Genomic DNA, 22,307 nt, shown 5'->3' on the forward strand with positions numbered 1-22,307 from the left:
GGATATTACTGGAAATTAAATATGGCTATGAGACTTTATTTGGCAGTAGAGAAGACAATGGAAAACGGAACCATCTTGGAACCTTTCCTTCTGGAGGGAGATTACACATTACAGTTTTGGAACTATTGTAACTTTGTCTAAAATAAAGAGCTATTTTATTACTTGCCTTTGGTCTTCATTAAAATATTTTCTGTGGTTTTGAAAAATTTTAAAAACTTTCATTAAATTTAACAGTTGTTGGATAAGCACTCTTTTTTATAGTCTCACTATTATATATTAATTAATATTCTTAATTGAGGGGTGATGATGGACCATGAAAGCTGCTCAGTCATGTCTGACTCTGCGACCCCCATGGACTGTACAGTCCATGGAATTCTCCTGACCAGAATACTGGAGTGGGTAGCCAGTACATTCGCCAGGGGATTTTCCTAACCCAGGGATCGAACCCAGGTCTCCGGCATTTCAGGCAAATTCTTTACCAGTTGAGCCACAAGGGAAGCCCGATGATGGACTAATTCCTTTAAAAATATCTAATACGTGAAAAACACTTTAGGTATAATTTTCTTCATATTTGTATAAACCTGAATGAAAGAAGTGAGGAGATAAGACATTTACTCTGATTTGCTTTGGGAGATTTTATGAAATATAATTTAAAAAAAACAGTACTGTACATAATTTAAGCACAGCATGTCACACTGTATGTGACTTCAAGCAATAATAAATTATAAATAGCAGTTGTTGCTCACAATTCAGTTATAGGCAAAACTACATTATATCTTAAATTCAAATTCCAGTAGATTATTACTACAGTAAAATTTTACAAGGAGTTCAACCTTTATAATAAAGAAATGCAAATGAATCAACTGTGATATGCTATTTTGACCTACCACATTGACAGTGCTGAACAGTGATATCTGGTATGAGCAGGGGTTCAAGGGACTAGAAATTATATCCTTGTAGTGGGGATGTAAGATTATTCAGTCTTTTTAGAAGGGATTAGATAATATGCATTAAGATTAACAGCCTTTGATCCAGTAATTCCACCTCAAGGAATTTTTTCTAAGGAAGTAATCAGAGAGCTAATTACATGAAGTGTTTTATTACAGAAGGATTCCTAATACTAAAATATTAAAACAAAAACATAAACACCAAAAAAATCATAGAATGGTTAAAAATATTTTGGTAGGTACAAATGCTTAACAGTGTGTATTTATTTAAAATGATGTTGGGATTTATTCACTAGTAAAATAAATTGTGGTAAATTGGAAGAAAAGTTATGACTAACCTAGTTAGCATATTAAAAAGCAGAGACATGACTTTGCCAACAAAGGTCCATCTAGTCAAGGCTATGGTTTTTCCAGTGGTCATGTATGGATGTGAGAGTTGGACTGTGAAGAAAGCTGAGTGCCAAAGAATTGATGCTTTTGAACTGTGGTGTTGGAGAAGACTCTTGGGAGTCCCTTGGACTGCAAGGAGATCCAACCAGTCCATTCTAAATGAAATCAGTCCTGGGTGTTCATTGGAAGGACTGATGCTGAAGCTGAAACTCCAATACTTTGGCCACCTCATGCAAAGAGTTGACTCATTGGAAAAGATTCTGATGCTGGGAGGGATTGGGGGCAGGAGGAGAAGGGGACGACAGAGGATGAGATGGCTGGATGGCATCACCGACTCAATGGACATGAGTTTGAGTGAACTCCAGAAGTTGCTGATGGACAGGGAGGCCTGGCATGTTGCAATTCATGGGGTCGCAAAGAGTCGGACACGACTGAGCGACTGAACTGAAATGAACTGATACCTCCAGTTCCATTCTTCTTTCTCAAGATCGCTTTGGCTATTCGAGGTTTTTTGTATTTCCATACAAATTGTGAAATTATTTGTTCTAGCTCTGTGAAGAATACTGTTGGTAGCTTGATAGGGATTGCATTGAATCTATAGATTGCTTTGGGTAGTATACTCATTTTCACTATATTGATTCTTCCAATCCATGAACATGGTATATTTCTCCATCTATTAGTGTCCTCTTTGATTTCTTTCACCAGTGTTTTATAGTTTTCTATATATAGGTCTTTAGTTTCTTTAGGTAGATATATTCCTAAGTATTTTATTCTTTCCGTTGCAATGGTGAATGGAATTGTTTCCTGAATTTCTCTTTCTGTTTTCTCATTATTAGTGTATAGGAATGCAAGGGATTTCTGTGTGTTGATTTTATATCCTGCAACTTTACTATAGTCATTGATTAGTTCTAGTAATTTTCTGGTGGAGTCTTTAGGGTTTTCTATGTAGAGGATCATGTCATCTGCAAATAGTGAGAGTTTTGCTTCTTCTTTTCCAATTTGGATTCCTTTTATTTCTTTTTCTGCTCTGATTGCTGTGGCCAAAACTTCCAAAACTATGTTGAATAGTAATGGTGAAAGTGGGCACCCTTGTCTTGTTCCTGACTTTAGAGGAAATGCTTTCAATTTTTCACCATTGAGGATAATGTTTGCTGTGGGTTTGTCATATATAGCTTTTATTATGTTGAGGTATGTTCCTTCTATTCCTGCTTTCTGGAGAGTTTTTATCATAAATGGGTGTTGAATTTTGTCAAAGGCTTTCTCTGCATCTATTGAGATAATCATATGGTTTTTATTTTTCCATTTGTTAATGTGGTGTATTACATTGATTGATTTGCGGATATTGAAGAATCCTTGCATCCCTGGGATAAAGCCCAGTTGGTCATGGTGTATGATCTTTTTAATGTGTTGCTGGATTCTGGTTGCTAGAATTTTGTTAAGGATTTTTGCATCTATGTTCATCAGTGATATTGGCCTGTAGTTTTCTTTTTTTGTGGGATCTTTGTCAGGTTTTGGTATTATGGTAATGGTGGCCTCATAGAATGAGTTTGGAAGTTTACCTTCCTCTGCAATTTTCTGGAAGAGTTTGAGCAGGATAGGTGTTAGCTCTTCTCTAAATTTTTGGTAGAATTCAGCTGTGAAGCCCCAATGTTCATCGCAGCACTGTTTATAATAGCCAGGACATGGAAGCAACCTAGATGTCCATCAGCAGATAAATGGATAAGAAAGCTGTGGTACATATACACAATGGAGTATTACTCAGCCATTAAAAAGAATACATTTGAATCAGTTCTAATGAGGTGGATGAAACTGGAGCCTATTATACAGAGTGAAGTAAGCCAGAAGGAAAAACACCAATACCGTATACTAACGCATATATATGGAATTTAGAAAGATGATAACAACAACCCTGTGTACGAGACAGCAAAAGTGATGCTGATGTATGGAACAGTCTTATGGACTCTGTGGGAGAGGGAGAGAGTGGGAAGATTTGGGAGAATGGCATTGAAACATGTAAAATATCATGTATGAAACGAGATGCCAGTCCAGGTTCAATGCACGATACTGGATGCTTGGGGCTAGTGCACTGGGACGACCCAGAGGGATGGTATGGGGAGGGAGGAGGGAGGAGGGTTCAGGATGGGGAGCACATGCATACCTGTGATGGATTCATTTTGATATTTGGCAAAACTAATACAATTATGTAAAGTTTAAAAATAAAATAAAATTGAAATGAACTGATAATAATATTAAATGAAAAAGTAGAATATGAATTATAGTTGTTTTGCTTTCTTTGATATTTTTATTTTTTTTAAAGTGTATCTATTTCCATACAAGACTACAAAAGTGAAGTATACCAAAATGTTAAGAATTAATATTTATAATTTTAAGATAATAGATTTTTTAATGGTCCTATTTTACATTCCTGAATCTAAAGTAACTGGTGTTCCTTTAAAAATAAATAAATATTTATTAAAAAAACCTTAGTTAGCTCAAGTAATATATATCTATAAATATGCATGTAAATTATTTTATGACGAAAATCTCAGATTACTATTTTTTCCTTTTGACTAAGCTATTGTTGAATTTTGTGCTAATAAAATGATATTCTCCAAATATTGCATTCTTTATGGATAGCATTTGCAAAACTCATATTTAGAGAACACAATTATGTCAGTGAATTGAAATTAATGAAATGACATCCCACACAGGCACCATAATTTGCATATTAATTTCAATTAATGCTTTCATTTATATGACAGGATTATTCTAGACTCATTTGATTTAAAAAGAAAAAAGATGGTGAAGCAACCAAATGCTGAGCAGTTGTTCCAGTAGATTCACAGTATTCCAAAAATATCTTTAATATGTTATTTTTTGGTACTTCAACTTCAGCTTATTTACCTTTTATTGCTTTTCTAAAAGTACAAGTACATTTTGTTAGCAAACAGGTCATTGTTGATGCTGAGTATTCTTTTTAATAGTAAACATACACCCTGGCCCCCTCTCCCTCTTGCCACTCCAAATACACATAACACTCTGTCAACCACTGATCTAGTCTCTATCTTTGAGGTTGTTTTCATTTTCTGTTTAGCTTTTTAGATTCTACATATAAGTAATAACATACAGTATTTGCGTTACTCTAATTTATTTCACTTAGCATAATCGCATCAAGGTCCATCTATGTTTGTCATAAATGGCAGGATTTCATTCTTTTTTATGGCTGAATGGTATTCTGCTTGTATATGTATTAATACCACATCTTTATCCATGTTGGAGAAGGAAACTGCAACCCACTCCAGTACTCTTGCCTAGAAAATCCCATGGACAGAGGGGCTTGGTACAGGCTACTGTCCATGGGGTCGCAAAGAGTCAGGCTCGACTGAGCAACTTCACTTTCACTTTTATCCATGTATCCACTGACGGACAATTAGATTATCTTTATAAATGTTTTGTAAATGATGTGGCAGTAAACATGGGGTACATATATCTTTTTGAATTAGTGCTTTCATTTTATTTGGATAAATCCCCAGAAGTAGAAATGCTGGGTCATCTAGAAGTTCTCTTACTAATATTTTGAGAAATTTTCACACTGGTTTTCATAGTGGCCGCAGTAAGTTACATTCCACTAACAGCACACAAGGGTTCCTTTTAATTCACATGTTCAACACATTATTTCCTGTCCCTTTGATAGTAGCCACTTTACGATGGTGTGAGGTGCTATGTTAAAGGTGGTTTCGTTGTGCATTTCCCTGATGACTAGTGACGTTGAGCACCTTTTCATGAACTTGTTGGCCAGCTGTGTGGCTTTTTTGGGGAAAAAAAGTTTAATCACACCCTCTGCCACTTTTTTTCCTATTGTGTAGTATGACTTTTCTATGTATTTTGGGTATTAACTCCTTGTCAGATATATGATTTGCAGATACTTTCTCCCAGTTCAGTAGGTTGCTTTCATTTTGTTGATAGAAATTTCCTTTGCTGCACAGAATCCTTTTTGTGTGGTATCCCAGTTGTCTATTTATGCTTTTATTGATTTTGGTTTTGGAGTCAGATTAAAATAATCATCAAGACTGCTGTCATGAAGCTTACCACCTAAGCTTACCACCTATGCTTTCTTCTAGAAGTTTTGTGGTTTCAGGTCCTACATTCAAGTCATTAAGCCATGTTGAGTTGATTTTTTTTATATGGTATAAGATGGTGGTCTAGTTTCATTCTTTTGCAAGTGGCTGTCCAGTTTACCCAAAACCATTTATTGTGACTGTCCTTTTCCCATTGAATATTCTTGCATCTTGTCATAAATTACTTGATCTTACATGTGTGGGTTTATTTCTGGGCTCTCTATTTTTTGTTTTCTTTCTTTTTTTTAAATCCATGTGTCTGTTAACAAGAATCAGCTGCTTGATAAGTTTTATAGTTTTTCTATTTTTTTAAATTAATTTATCTTTTGTTGAAGGATAATTGCTTTACAGAACTTTGTTGTTTTCTGTCAGACCTCAAAATAAATCAGCCATAGGTATACATATATCCCCTCCCTTATGGACCTCCCTCCCATCTCCGTCCCCATCCCACCCCTCTAGGCTGATATAGAGCCCCTGTTTGAGTTTCTTGAGCCATACAGCAAATTCCCGTTGGCTATCTATTTTACATACGATAATGTAAGTTTCCATGTTACTCTTTCCATACATCTCACCCTCTCCTCTGCTCTCCCGATGCCCATGAGTCTATTTTCTATGTCTCTTTCTCCATTGCTGCCCTGTACATAAATTCTTTGGTACCATCTTTCTAGATTCCATACATATGCATAGAATATGATATTTATCTTTCTCTTTCTGACTTATTTTGCTCTGTAAATTAGGTTCTAGGTTCATCCATCTCATTAGAACTGACTCAAATGTGTTTGTTTTTATGGCTGAGTAATATTCCATTGTGTATTTGTACCACAACTTCTTCATTCATTCATCTTTCCATGGACATCTAGGGTACCTCCATGTTCTAGTTATTGTAAATAGTCCTGCAATGGACAATGGGATACATGTGTCTTCTTCAATTTTGGTTTCCTCAGGGTATATGCCTAGGAGTGGGATTGCTGGGTCATATGGTGATTTTATTCCTAGTTTTTTTTAAGGCATCTCCATACAATCTTCCATAGTGCCTGTATCAATTTGCATTCCCACCAACAGTGCAAGAGTGTTCCCTTTTCCCCATACCCTCTCCAGCATTTTTTGTTTGTAGACTTTTTGATGAGGGCCATTCTAACTGGCGTGAGGTGATATCTCATTGTAGTTTTGATTTGCATTTCTCCAGTAATGAGCTATGTTGAGCATCTTTTCTTGTGTTTGTTAGCCATCTGTACATCTTCTTTGAAGGAATGTCTGTTTAGGTCTTTTCCCACTTTTTGATTGGGCTGTTTGTCTTTCTGATATTGAGTTGTATGAGCTGCTTATATATTTGGAAATTAATCCTTTGTCAGTTGTTTCATTTGCTATTATTTTCTCCCATTCTGAGGCTTGTGCTTTCACCTTGCTTATAGTTTCCTTTGCTGTGCAAAAGCTTTTACGTTTAATCAGGTCCCACTTGTTTACTTTTGTTTTGATTTCCGTTACTCTAGGAGGTGGGTCATAGAAGATCTTGCTTTGATTTATGTCATCGAGTGTTCTGCCTATGTTTTCCTCTAAGAGTTTTATAGTTTCTGGTCTTACATTTAACTCTTTAATCCATTTTGAATTTATCTTTGTGTATGGTGTTAGGAAATGTTCTAATTTCATTCTTTTAGATGTAGATGTCCAGTTTTCCCAGCACCATTTATTGAAGAGGCTCTCTTTGCTCCATTGTATATTCTTGCCTCCTTTGTCAAATGTAAAGTACCCATAGGTGCATGGGTTTATCTCTGGGCTTTCTATCTTGTTTCATTGGTCTATATTTCTGTTTTTGTGCCAGTACCATACTGTCTTGATGACTATGGCTTTATAGTATAATCTGAAGTCAGGAAGGTTGATTCCTCCAGCTCCATTCTTTTTTCAAAAGACTGCTTTGGCTATTTGGGGTCTTTTGTGTTTCCATATGCATTGTGAAATTTTTTTGTTCTAGTTCTGTGAAAAATGTCATTGCTAATTTGATTGGGATCACATTGAATCTGTAGATTGTGTTTGGTGGTATAGTCATTTTCACAGTATTGATTCTTCCTACCCAAGAACATGGAATATCTCTCCATCTGTTTATGTCATCTTTGATTTTTTCATTAGTGTCTTATAATTTTCTGTGTACAGTTCTTTTGTCTCCTTAGTAAGTTTATTCCTAGATATTTAATTCTTTTTGTGGCAATTGTTTAGTCAGAGAAGATGCTTGATATGATTTCAATTTTCTTAAATTTACTGAGGTTTGACATGTGACTAAGATGTGGTCTATTCTGGAGAATGTTCCATATGCACTTGAGAAGAAAGTGTATTCTTTCTTTGGATGGAATGTCCTGAAGATATCAATAAATTCATCTCATCTAATGTATCATTTAAGACTTGTGTTTCCTTATTAATTTTTTGTTTTGGTGATCTGTCCATTGGTGTGAGTGGGGTGTTAAAATCTCCTACTATAATTTTGTTACTGTCAGTTTCTCCTTTTTTGTCTGTGAGTGTTTGTCTTATGTATTGAGATTTTCCTATGTTGGGAGCATAGATATTTACAATTGTTATATCTTCCTCTTGGATTGATCCTTTGATCATTATGTAGTACTCTTCCTTATCTCTTGTAATATTCTTTCAGTTCTATTTTGTGTGATATGAGGATTGCTACTCCAGCTTTCTTTTGCTTCCATTTGCATGGAATATATTTTCCCATCCCTGCACTTCCAGTCTATATGTGTCTTTAGGTCAGAAATGGGTTTCTTGTAGTCTTTATATATATGGGTCTTGTTTTTGTATCCATTCAGCCAGTCTTTTGGTTGGAGCATTTAATCTATTTACATTTAAAGTAGTTATTGATATATATGTTCCTATGCCATTATCTTGTTTGAGATTGATTTTGTAGATCTTTTTTCTTCTATTGTATTTCTTGACTATATAAGTCCCTTTAACATTTGTTGTAAAGCTGCTTTGGTGGTACTTAATTCTCTTAACTTTTGCTTGTCTGAAAAGGTTTTTATGTCTCCATCAATTTTGAATGAGATCTTAGCCAGGTACAGTAATCTTGGTTGTAGATTTTTCCCTTTCAGTACTTAAATATATTGTGTCATTCCCTTCTGGCCTGCAGAGTTTTTGCTGAAAGATCAGCTGTTAGGCATATGGGGTTTCCCTTCTGTGTTACTTGTTGCTTTTCCCTTGCTGCTTTTAATAGTCTTTCTTTGTGTTTAGTCTTTGTGAGTTTGATTAGTATGTGTCTTGGCATGTTTCTCCTTCGGTTTATCCTGTATGGGACTCTTTGCACCTCTTAAACTTGATTGACTATTTCCTTTTCCATGTTGGGGAAATTTTCAACTATAATCTCTTCAAAAAATTTCTCATACCCTTTCTTTTTCTCTTCTTCTTCTGGGACCTGTATAATTTGAATGTTGGTGGGTTTGATATTGTCCCAGAGGTCTCTGAGACTATCCTCAGTTCTTTTCATTGTTTTTACTTTATTCTGCTCTTCGGAAGGTATTTCCATCATTTTATCTTCCAGCTCACTGATTCATTTTTCTGCTTCAGATATTCTGCTACTGATTGCCTCTAGAGTATTTTTAATTTCAGTAATTGTGTTCTTTGTCTCTGCATGTTTATTCTTTAAGTCTTCTAGGTCTTTGTTAATTGATTCTTTCATTTTTTCCATTTTGTTTTCAAGGTTTTTCGTCATTTTTACTATCATTATTCTGAATTCTTTTTCAGGTAGTTTGCCTATTTCCTCTTTATTTATTTGGACTTCTGTGTTTCTGGTTTGTTCCTTCATTTGTGTAGTATTTCTCAGTGTTCTCATTACTTTTTAAAAAATGTATTATGTTCGATGTCTCCTTTTCCCAGGCTTCAAGGTTGAATTCTTTCTTCCTTTTGGTTTCTGCCCTCCTAAGGTTGGTCCAGTGGTTTGTGTAAGCTTCCTATATGGTGAGATTTGTGCTGGGTTTTTTAATGTTTGTTTTTCCTTTGATGGGCAAGGCTGAGTGAGGGGGTAATCCTGTCTGCTGATGATTGGGTTTGTATTTTTGTTTTGTTTGTTGTTTAGATGAGGGTTGGGTGATGCCTGGTCTTGTATTCAAGTCATTTCCTTTGTGTGAGTTCTCACTATTTTGATACTCCCTAGGGTTAGTTCTCTGGTAGTCTAGGGTCTTGGAGTCAGTGCTTCCACTACAAAGGCTCAGGGTTTGAGCTATGTTCAGGAATGACGATTCTACAAGTGGTTTGTTATGGCATTAAGCGAGATTAAAACAAATACCCAAAAATGAGAAACCAAAGGTAAATCCCAGACAAATGACAGGTACAAAATCAGGCAAATAATAATTAAAATAATGGAATATACACATATACATATACACCCATCAGCAAAATCAAAATAGTCCAACAAAAATAAAGTACAGTAGATTGACCTAGTGAACAAAAGAAATAAAAAATTATATTTATCAGTTAAGAACAAAACTAACTAAAGCACAAACTGGAAAACAATACTAAAGCAAGGTGCCAAGTGGGGAATAAAGCAATGAAAACAAAACTAACAACTATATTGAGAAGAAAGGAAAGAAAGAAAAGATAAAGAATAGATATGCAAAGTTAAATAGAGGTAGATGAAGAAGATTTATGTACATTAAAGATTCACTGTAAGGGGAAAGAAACAGTAGGAAAAACAAACAATGGAATAAATATAGAAAAAATAATAATAGGTTTAAAAAATTAAAATTAAAAAGAAAAGGAAGAAGAAAAAAAGGAAAACTCCACAGAACTGCAAAAGCACAATGTTGAGGCAGAGGTTTATAACAACAATATAAAGTGTGACTGAATATACACATATACACACACACATAAGCAAAATCAAAACAGTGCAACAAAAATAACGTACAATAGATTGACCCAGCAAACAAAGGAAACCAAAAATTATATCTACCAGTTAAGAACAAAACTAACTAAAGCATAAACTGGAAAACAAAACCAAAGCAAGATGCCAAGTGGAGAATAAAACAATGAAAATAAGCCTAACAAATACGTTGAGAGGAAAGGAAGAAAAGAAAGGATATGCAAAGTTAAATAGAGGTAGATAAAGAAGATTTATATACATTACAGATTAAAAGTCACAAAAACTTCTTCATTTCCCAGTGCATAGGAAGGTTATGTTTATATTATACTGTTAGTCTGTTAAGTGTCCAATAGCCTTATGACTAAAGCTAATATACATACCTTAATTAAAAATGTAATTCTATTGGAAAAAGTGGCACCAATAGACTTCTTGAAAAGAGTTTCCACAAACCTTCAGTTTGTTGAAAACATAATATCTAGGAAGTCAAATAAAGCAAAAGGATTATGTGCTTAGTCACTCAGTTGTGTCTGACTCTTTGTGGCCCCAAGGACTGTAGCCCCCCAGGTTCCTCTGTCCATAGGGATTCTCCAGGCAAGAATACTGGAGTGGGTTGCCATGCTCTTCTCCAGGGTGTCTTCCCAATCCAGGGATCAAACCCAGGTCTCCAGCATTGCAGGCAGATTCTTTACCATCTGAGCAACCAGTGAAGCTCATAATAAAGCAAAGTGTAATAAAATAAGGTTTATAAAGTTAAAATAGCCTCTATTGGGATCAGTTCAGTCCAGTCACTCAGTCATGTCCGACTCTTTGTGACCCCATGGACTGAAGCATACCATGCTTCCCTGTCCATCACCAATTCCTGGAATTTGCTCAAACTCGTGTCCACTGAGTCACTGATGCCATCCAACCATCTCATCCTCTATTGTCCCCTTCTCCTCCTGCCTTCAAGCTTTCTCAGCATCAGGGTCTTTTCCAGTGAGTCAGTTCTTCGCATAAGGTGGCCAAATATTGGAGTTTCAGCTTCAGCATCAGTCCTTCCAATGAATATTCAGGACTGATTTCCTTTAGGATGGACTGGTTGGATCTCCTTGCAGTCCGGGGGCCTCTCAAGAGTCTTCTCCAACACCACAGTTCAAAAGCATCAATTCTTTGGTGCTCAGCTTTCTTTATAATCCAACTCTCACATCCATACATGACTATTGGAAAAACCATAGCTTTAATTTTTGGATTCAGTTCCTATTACCAACCAGAGTTTGAGTTCCTTCTTCATTTTTGGCACCTGGAGATTTCTCTCCTTTGGTTTCAAATCTGACTATATCCCAGAATTATTTTGTTATCTCCTTCTGCCTTAGCATTTCATTCATTTGGAGGAAAAAGTGACTGATTTCTGTCTGCATAATCCATTATAAAATTATGCTAAAGTTATGCTTGTATTTTCTTCAGGTTTGAATGTCTTTACAATGTAAACTAAAACCCTGCATCTATTGGGTCTGGGGGTTAATTTGAGTTCAGTGAATATTTATTTCGAATCTTTTATCTTGTCATGTACTATCCTAGTGGGTCAGGCATAAAGGAATTTCTGTGACACTTTTTTATTTATTAGTAACTGCTTGGTAGATATCAAGTCCCAGAGTCATAGTGTCCATGTTCAGGTCTAATTATGCGGGAAGAACTACAAATTGGAAGCCTTTATCTTACATTCCTACAAGGATGTTTCTGAGCATTGTTTTCTGTTGCAGAAATTATAAGGTTCAAAAATGGAGGCAAGTACTATAAGTACAGTGAATGAAGAATGCGACATACTATGCTTTCAGTTTAACACAGGCATTTTAGGATTAGGGATTTATATCATCATAACTGAAGGTATTTTAAGGTAAGTTACTTAGTCACAAAGGCAAAGATGAAAGTAAAGTCTTAGAAATGTTTTACGGAAATTTGAAAAGGCATGATGAATTTTTCTGTACTAATTACTGTATATTTCTACACCTGTTAATTAAATAAACTGTTACTGTTTTCCTATTATTCTTGTAGTTTAAAGAGTGAGTCTAAGAGGATACTTAAAACCACATTCAGGTGTTTATATTAAAGGATTTCTGAAATTAAAGATTTAGGGCAGAGTTACATAGTTACCCTGAGCTTTAGATTTAGGACTACAGTATTCATTTGCAGAATTTTTGAGGATATCACCTACAGGATATGTCACAAACACCTGAGAAGTTCAGTCTGAAAGACAAATCATTTAGGAAAAAAAAATTTTTTTTTGTAAGTTTTTTTTTTCCCCCAGTCGAGAATATTTGCATTGAAGACATTGACTACATTATCTCAAATCAGAGATCTGAGCAGTTGTGAGCTTCCAAGAAGCACTCAGAATGGATGGAAAACATTTTTTATAATTACTGTCATTTTTTTTAATCAGTGTGCAGTGATTAAATCATGTAATGAAGCAGGATTTTGATTAAAATCCCTTTCTTTCAATAGAGGTTTTGATCTGTTGACACTGAGCCAGTTGGGTGCTGACTTAAACTCTCACAATTTGAACAGGTGCTTATTTGGTATGATGGGAGACAAACAAGGATAAGGCAGACCTATAGGCCAGCATCCTTCCGTAGCTTCTCCATCAGAAAACTTTGGTGGAATCAGTAGGAATGTCATGCAATTTCTGGCAAACTCTTAGTTGTTATTTTCTTCTTCGGGTGGAGTAGCATAGCCTAGTCCATGTACATTTGGTAGCCATTTTTTTTTCTTGAAGGAAGCGCAGATTTGCCTATCCTCCCATCCCTATGTTTATTTATGTATTTTTTTATTCAGTAAATATTGAGAGTATCATGTGTTCCAAACATACATGGATAAGGTCATTTCTCCTTTTTAGCCTGGGTAGGGGACGGGAGGAAAAAATGTGAACAATACAATATAGTGTGATAATTGTAATTTCAGGGTCCTTACATAGATGGGTCAAATGTGAGAGGTCTGAGAACATTTCCTGGAGGGCTACAAACTGAATGAAACTAGGGAATGAGCAATGTGGGACCTGCTGCTGAGAGGGTATGGATTGTTCTCGATATATTATCAGTCGAAGTACTTCAAATATTTTAGTATTGTGCCATATGAAAAGTGGCAGTGGTAAGAGAGGAGGCTTGAGAATAAAGAGATCATAAACGACCTTGTGAGCTGTGCTAATGGGTTTGAACTTGATCTGAAGGTGATGGGGAACTGCTTAAAAGTTTTAGGAAGATTACTCTGGCCATGTTTTAGGACATGAATTTTTGGCTCGTAAAACCAGAGGTAGAGAAGCCAGTTAGGAAACTGATCAAATAACCTGAGTTAGAAACACTTAAGTAAACACTAAGACAGTCAGTTGGAGGCAAGTGAAGAGACAATAGAGCTACCAAAAATTCTGACTGTGGGATGAAGGAGAGGCAGAGATGACTCCTAAGTTTCTGATTTGGTTGAGAAGGTGGATGTGTAAAGGTGATGACATTGTCTGAGGTGAATGAATGACAGGGCAGTGTGAGGGCCTGGGCCTGTTTGGATTCATAGTGTAGAATTAGCTTCTGTCCTGAAATGACTGCCCGAGCAGATGTTCTCCACTTTGCAGCAGTGCGCAGGCCAGGTGTGATTGCACTGTTGGTGAAGCCTCAGGAGTCTTACGCCTGAGGATCAATAGCGTGTCCTCTCTTTCTGAGTAGATGTCTTCTCAGGCTGGAGGATGCTGTGGTGATGAAGGTACTTTTTAAAAGAGACCTTTTACTAAATAAGCAGTAATGAATAGCTTATGAAAGAGTTTCATTAAGTTAAAAATATAAATGAAATAAAAAATAGAAGCAATTTTCTTATAGAGTCATTGTTACTGCCTATAAAATGCTGTACCTTAAAGCTCAACATTCAGAAAATGAAGATCATGGCATCCGGTCCCACCACTTCATGGGAAATAGATGGGGAAACAGTGGAAACAGTGTCAGACTTTATTTTTCTGGGCTCCAAAATCACTGCAGATGGTGACTGCAGCCATGAAATGAAAAGACACTTACTCCTTGGAAGGAAAGTTATGACCAACCTAGATAGCATATTCAAAAGCAGAAACATTACTTTGCCAACAAAGGTTCGTCTAGTCAAGGCTATGGTTTTTCCTGTGGTCATGTATGGATGTGAGAGTTGGACTGTGAAGAAGGCTGAGCGCCAAAGAATTGATGCTTTTGAACTGTGGTGTTGGAGAAGACCCTTGAGAGTCCCTTGGACTGCAAGGAGATCCAACCAGTCCATTCTGAAGGAGATCAGCCCTTGGGTGTTCTTTGGAAGGAATGATGCTACAGCTGAAACTGCAGTACTTTGGCTACCTCATGTGAAGAGTTGACTCATTGGAAAAGACTCTGATGGTGGGAGGGATTGGGGGCAGGAGGAGAAGGGGATGACAGAGGATGAGATGGCTGGATGGCATCACTGACATCCATCACTCGATGGACATGAGTCTGAGTGAACTCTGGGAGTTGGTGATGGACAGGGAGGCCTGGCGTGCTGCTATTCGTGGGGTCGCAAAGAGTCGGACACGACTGAGCAACTGAACTGAACTGAAGTATTAGTCATTAGTTACTCCCCAGTAGGCCTTGTGCATTGCCTGAAAGAGGGCCCTGAAGTATATCTTCAGCTGGCATTCTGACCTTTCTTTGCTCTGTGTCCTTTTTTATGCTATATGCTGTTTTAGCTTTTTAGGTAACCTTAGGTTTTAAATGATCAGCACTGGAACTGAAACTCTTGCTTAAAATAGTACCTATCCCTGTAGAATATAGTCACCCTTGAAACAGATTATGGGACCATTCTTGAGGGCTGATCATTCGGACAATATATAACTGTGAAAGATGATGAGAATTTTAATGGTTCACTGATAACTCTCCTCTGACTTGCTTCCTAACCTCCTATGCCAATCCAGTCTGTCTCACAAGGCAGGATGAGTCCTGTTTGAATCTGCTTTTCTGTAAATTTTTACTGTTTTGGAAATGACAATGTATCACATTTGGAACATGTTGTTACTTAGTCACTAAGTTGTGTCCAGCTCTTTTGCTACCCCTTGGACTGTAGATGGGATTTCCCTGGCAAGAATACTGGAGTGGGTTGCCATTTCTTCTGCAGGGGATCTTCCCAACCCAGGGATGGAACCTGCATCTCCTGCTTGGCAGGCAGATTCTTTACCACTGAGCCACTAGGAGAGTCCTTTGAACATGTTGGAGAAGTCTGTAATATGTAGCACATTAGTATAGAAGGATATTCTACTTCTTGTGTAGAGATGGCGTTTAGCACTTATGAGGACTTAAACTATGGTCTTCATGCCATAAAACATCGGGGTCATGGCTTGATATTGCTGAACAGTTCTCTGGATGCTGTGAGGGTGAAAAAAGAATGCTCTCAGCACCCTGTTGAGTGTGACATGATTACAAATGATTCCTCACAAAGTCCTGAAAGTGTCAGGATGCCCTCAGCCTTGCTCTCCCGCAGACAGATTTGGTAGCTTCTACTCAGACTCTTAAAGTCTAATGGAGTCTCTTACCTTAAGGCACATGGTTATGTTTTTATTACTATAATGGCATGGGAGAGGGGTATTTTCTTCTTTAGTTACCACAATGTGTGGGCAAAATTTAAAATAATGATACAAAGAAATAGTTGCTATAGATGGCTAACTTCTGGCTGACTAGCCAACTAATCTTACAGTTATTCAGTAGTCTGCATAACACTGAATCTTGTGAAAAACAGAGAATATATTTGGTCTGTAGTAGGTTTGAAAGAATTATTTCCACACTTGAAATGTAAATAATAGTTTCATAGTTCTAGTTTAGTAACTAAAATATTTTAAAAGAATCTATTAATTAATGGCAACCCACTCCAGTATTCTTGCCTGGGAAATCCCATGAACAGAGGAACCTGGCAGGCTACATTCAGTCCATGGGGTCACAAAGAGTTGGACATGACTTAGCAGCTAAACAACAATGGCAATGTTAACTAAGAGAAATCTTAACTGTGTTATAGGTATAGTCAGTCCTCCATATCCATGGGTCCATTTGTGAATACAGAGAACTAATTGTGCTGCATCATGTTGTCTATGGAGTTCCTAGAACCAGTATCTGTGGATTATTGTCTCTAAGTGCTATCTTCAAGTTTGCCACATATCAGAACTAGGAAACTGATCTTTGGTTGGATCTGAGCCGTACCAGTGTCCTACAATGAATATTTTGGTTGAGGTTTAGTCCTGTTGAAGGCTGCTGTTGTTTCATGTCTGATCTAAGGCTTCTTGGCGATAACTTTTGTAATGAAATGTTTTCATTAAGAGTGTGTTCACAGATCTCCCTTTCTCTGCTTCCTTCAGAGATCTGTCTATAGCTGCTATCTGTTACTACCAGATTTCAACCCTTGTTTCCCTTGTACTCAATTTGAAATTTTATTTGTGTACTCAAACTCTCTGTTGGCCTTTGTAAGGAACCCAAGTACCCTCTCAGCTTTCACATCTGTATTAACCAGGCAGCCTGGGGTAAGGCTGCCATCTGCTTTGTGGGCAGAGTCCATCTGCTTTTCAATCCACTGACACTCAGGCCCCTTAAAGGTCCTCTCCTGGCACCTGTGGCCCTCTTTCACATTTTAACTGTTTAGCTTCTGGCCAATATTGGAAAGCACAACTGCCGAATCACATGCTAACATGGTTTCTATTTCTCTAGTCTTCTGTAGCTTGGATAAGTATAGCGTTATAAGGATTGCATTAAAAATACCATTTATATTCTATAAATAGTTAATATGGTGCTCATCAAAGGGCAGGTTGGAAAAAATGAATATTTTTATAGTGTAACTGCCTACTTGATAATCTTTTTTTAAAAAAGAAACAGAATGTATGGAACTTATAACAAATTGTATTCAGCCTTTCTTGACATTTTTAGTTTTATTTAACTCTGAGTAGTTTAGGAAGTAATGAAATGTTAAATTCACAAACATAAAAAATCTTATTTTTAATAGGCTTAAAGAATTGTAAGAGAATGAATTTTCCTTAGTTTGACAAAAAAAAAAAAAATAGCTTTTACTAACCTTGTGAAATCAGTGATTGACAGGCTGTTCCCAGCAGCCTGATAATGGTCTTTTTAGGCCATGGTAATTAGACTTGAGAGAGTGAAGATGAATTGTTGATTTCTATGATTTTTTTTTTAATTTCCAAATTAAAGAGTTACATAAAATCTCATACACTCTTTACTAAGAATGTTTGCTTTTAATTTTGAGGCCTTTGAATATTTTATTACTAGTTTATTCCTTTGCTTTATTACTTTTAGGTCTTCAAAATGCTAAATATTTAGGGTCTCTCTGAGTGATAAACCCCAATTTCCAGGGAGTTGTGTAACATTCTTCGCATATTTAATGTTGGATCTTAACATGTAAATCTTATGTTCAGCCAAATCACATTGAACTTGGCTGAATCTTTCTTTGTACAATAGTTCTAAATATCAATAATGATGCACTGATAATTAGTCATCATTTAGATCAGGGGGGCTTTAGATATTGTTAAATTTTATATCATATGTATCTTTTAGATAACATTCAGGAGTGGCTAAAGAATTTAAGGTCTGAGGCTTGAATAAGAATTTGGGTCTTCCATGTCCAATTAAGCCCTTGAGTCAGTTTTCACGCCTGGATGAAGAGGCAACAATTCTTCTGTCACCAAGTTGGGAGAATTGACAGAGATGGTATATGTGAGGTCCTTTACAAATGTGCCTTTATAATTGCTTATAAATACGCTCAATTCTTACTTGAGCATACAAATATATGAGATAATACTATCAGATATACTCATGCATTTCTTAATTTTCCCTTTCTTCCATCATCTATTGAAAACACTTGCTTATTTTTTCTTCTTTATAAAGAATTTTGTTAAGTTGAAGTCCCTAGTAGCTGGAGTATTCTAAGCTGTACCTGTTCAGAATGGAGTCTTAAAGAATCATAAGAACTACTATAGTGGTTTTATTTGTTGCTAAAATTTTTGAAGAATTTTTTCTTTTACCTCTATTGTTGTATTTGTCCCTATATGATGCATTTAGATCACAACAAAGAATTTTATTTTGTTGGCTCTTAATGCAATGAAATATACATATTTCATTGTTTTTAGATTCTTGCTCCTACTGACTTTTTCCCATGTCGTCTTCATCTATCAGTCTTTCAGTTAGGGTGGCTGGCCTGTGCTTTGAGTACATTCAACACTTACCTGACTTTGTTGCTTATGGCTTTGCTTCCCTGGTGGCTCAGATGGTAAAATTGTCTGCTTGCAATGCTGGAGACCTGGGTTCAATCCCTGGGTTGGGAAGATCCCCTGGAGAAGGAAACGGCAACCCACTAGAGTATTCTTGCCTGGAAAATTCCATGGATGCAGGAACCTCATGGGCTACAGTCCATGGGGTCCCAAAGAGTTGGACACAACTGAGCAACTTTGCTTTCACTTTGGCTTTTACTTTCTTTCCACCTGTGTACAATTCCTTTCCACTCTTGAGGTACTTTCCTATCAATGAGGCATGGGGCATGGCGTAAGTCTTAGCTCCTCCACGACGTCTTTGAAGACTATTCTAGCCAGAGTGGTTATTCTGTTTCTTACGGTCCTACGGAAGGAGTGATTAGCTCTAGCACTCATGTTTTCATTAGTTGGCTAGTAAGGAAGGCTTTTTTCCCCCCTTTTTCTAAGAGTCTAAGAAGCCTTTTCATGTGTGTCATTTGCTTAAACTGACCTAGTGTCATTGATTACTGAAGTACTAGTTGGCGGTAAGGAGGTATTACCATGATGTTTAAATCGCGTGCCTGGTGTGCATGTGTGCTCAGTCGTGTCCAACCCTTTGCAGGAAAGCCCTGGTGAACTGGAGCTCACCAGGCTCCTCTGTCCATGGGATTCTCTAGGCAAGAATACTGGAGTGGGTTGCCAGCCCTCCCCGAGGATCTTCCTGATCCAGGAATCAAAACCACGTCTCCTGCATTGGCAGGTGCTTTCTTTACCGCTGAGCTACCAGGGAAGCCGCTGGATTAGATTAAACAGAGCTTAACTCTGAAGCCGGGGTTGGATTTATTTGGGGGAGTAAACTGCGTTATGTACTAATCTGACAACATTCCCCACCCACCAAAAATGTCTATGTAAATTTTTAAGAAACCTAAGAGCCTCAGAAATACTTCAAAAATCAAAGTCTTTTTTTTTTTTCAAGGAATGCATTATGTCCAGAATCCCACTGAAAAAAATTTAAATTAATCTTTGATACTTGAAATGAAAAGCAATATTTATTTACGAGTGATAAACCTGAAAAGGACTAGTTAGAGATCAGATTGTCCTGGCAATGCAGAGGAGTAGGCATATGTTGTCTTTGACCTTTCCCTATTTTATCTTTCAGTATGTGTCCTTTTTCACTACTTCTTTCCACTTCTCTTCTTTAAGCATTTATTGAATGTTTATTGTGTGTCTGTCCTGTTCTTTGTGCAATGAAGAATTATAATTGTTTCTGCCATCAAGGACTCTCATAAGCTAGTGGAGAAGTCAGATAAATTTTTGGTCAAGTATTTTAAGTACTGTAATACAAATAGAAGCAAGATGCCAAGGAAATACTCGTGTTCTGTGTTCCTGTCACTTGTCAAGGCTAGTTCTCTATTTCTTACCCTGTTGCTTGGACTTCCCTCTGCCTAACTGCCCAAATTTTCCATAGCAAGAAGTTAACATAAGGTTTCAGGCAGAACTATCAATTGCGATTGGAGAGGGCCACTTTCCTGGTTGGCAGAATAAAACAGGCTGTGATAGTGTCACAAATGATTGCCTTTTATTATGATATAAAAAAGTCAGTGCTGTGCTGAGGGATGGCAACCTTTCAAGCAATAACAATTGATTCCTAATTTTTCTGTGGGTGGGATTTGCCACTGTATTTAAAAATCCTTTTGGTTTGCTTTGGGCAACTTCTCGTTTGTCTAGTGATTATGTATGAAAGAATATGGCAAAATGTAAATGATAACCTGAGCAACATTTTGAAGACTTAGATTTGCTGTAAGAGGATTGTGACAAAATAGGTAAATAAAAGATAGAATATACATCACAGCCTAATTCACATTCTTTTTACTAGTTACTCATTACATTTACATTCTACCTGTCTCCATCTTTTGTTTGGAAGAGTCTATAGGGTGATTTTATTAATTTCAACAGAGAAATAGAAGTATTTAAGTGGTCAGTGAAAATACATTAATAGTTTTGAAATGAACTTAACTGACAGATTGATTAGAAACTGGGGAACTTACAAAAGGAAAGATGAGAAGAGCTGAGCTTTTTTTAGGCTACGCATATGTAGGACAAGTGGGGATTAATTCAGTTTATTGAACCTTTAGTTCTGTTTTCTTTCACTTGAACAGCTAACTACTCTTCCATCCCCTCAGTGTTATCTTCTCTCATCAGTCCTCCACTCCTCTGGCAGTTATCTTTCTAGAATGCAAATCAGATCTGACAATCAGTTCAGTTCCATTCAATTCAGTCACTCAGTCATGTCCAACTCTTTGCGACCCCATGGACTGCAGCACGCAAGGCCTCCCTGTCTATCACCAACTCCCGGAGTTTACTCAAATTCATGTCCATTGAGTCGGTGATGCCATCCAACCATCTCATCCTCTGTCATTCCCTTCTCCTCCCACCTTCAATCTTTCCCAACATCAGGGTCTTTGCAAATGAGTCAGTTCTTCGCATCAGGTGGCCAAAGTTCTGGAGTTTCAGCTTCAGCATCAGTCCTTCCAATGAATATTCAGGACTGATTTTCTTTAGGATGGACTGGTAGTATCTCCTTGCAGTCCAAGGGACTCTCAAGAGTCTTCTCTAACACTATAGTTCAAAAGCATCCATTTTTTGGTGCTCAACTTTCTTTATAGTCCAACTCTCACATACATGACTACTGGAAAAACCATAGCTTTGTCTAGATGGATCTTTGTTGGCAAAGTAACGTGTCTGCTTTTTAATATGCTGTCTAGGTTGGCCACAACTTTTCTTCCAAGGAGCAAATCTCTTTTAATTTCATGGCTGCAGTCACCATCTGCAGTGATTTTGGAGCCCCCAAAATAAAGTCTGCCATTGTTTTCCCATCTATTTGCTATGAAGTGATGGGACCAGATGTCATGATCTTAGTTTTCTGAATGTTTAGTTTTAAGCCAACTTTTTCACTCTTCTCTTTCACTTTCATCAGGAGACTCTTTAGTTCTTTTTCACATTCTGCCATAGGAGTGATGTCATCTGCATATCTGAGGTTATTGATATTTCTCCCAGCAATCTTGATTCCAGCTTGTGCTTCTTCCAGCCCAGCGTTTCTCATGATGTACTCTGCATAGAAGTTAAATAAGCAGGGTGACAACATACAGCCTTGACATATCAGACAGATCTGATAATACTACTGTCTAAATCCATAAAACACCATCTGATCAGCTGTAGGAGCTACAGACTCATACTTTGCTCACTGCAACCAGTTCAGCCTTTTTTTCTAGCATACCCCCTTCAACTCCCTCAACTCCTCACTAATATTGCAACCACATAAAATTCTGCCACGTTCCAGGCCTGCTTTGTCTTGTCTGTCTACCTCTGTACACACTGTCTTTCTGACCTGGAATACCCCATTCTTGCTGTATTCTGCCCCAATTCTAATTTTCTTGCAAGAGTCGCTTCTTTCCTGAAGCCTTCCTAGACTCATCCGTTAGTCATGTTTCTCTTCTTTATCCCTGGTACAAATCGGCTAGTTCATATTATATAGTATTTTGTTTCTTTCCCCAGAGTAAAAACTCCTGTCATTGATTTTGCATATTTAGCACAATGTCAAGTGCAATAAACACAATAAATACTTGTTGAATATTAGGAAAGGTAAGATAGAATGAAACCAGCATTTTGAATACCTCTTTGCTACTTGTTTTTCTGTACAATTCACCATTCAGATTACTTTTTATATGGTTAATGAAGGATAAAAATGGTCATACTTTAACCATTGCTGTTTGGTT

The 22,307-nt window shown here is 37.0% G+C and overlaps 1 protein-coding gene across 5 annotated transcripts in view; it reads left to right on the plus strand.

Annotated features, from left to right (window-relative positions):
* Positions 1–22,307, plus strand: part of IMMP2L (inner mitochondrial membrane peptidase subunit 2) — a 961,484-nt gene that overhangs the window by 236,192 nt on the left and 702,985 nt on the right. Inside the window, exon 5 of one of the 5 annotated variants that reach the window (XM_024991061.2) lies at positions 1–22,307. This exon is cut by the window's right edge and continues 55,840 nt beyond it. The exons of the other annotated variants lie outside the window; for them this stretch is intronic. Coding sequence (XP_024846829.2) covers positions 1–19 — 19 coding nt within the window. The 3' untranslated portion in view covers positions 20–22,307. 5 annotated transcript variants of the gene reach the window in all.

Source organism: Bos taurus, chromosome 4, assembly GCF_002263795.3.
Source record: "Bos taurus isolate L1 Dominette 01449 registration number 42190680 breed Hereford chromosome 4, ARS-UCD2.0, whole genome shotgun sequence".
Classification (NCBI taxonomy): Eukaryota; Metazoa; Chordata; class Mammalia; order Artiodactyla; family Bovidae; genus Bos; species Bos taurus.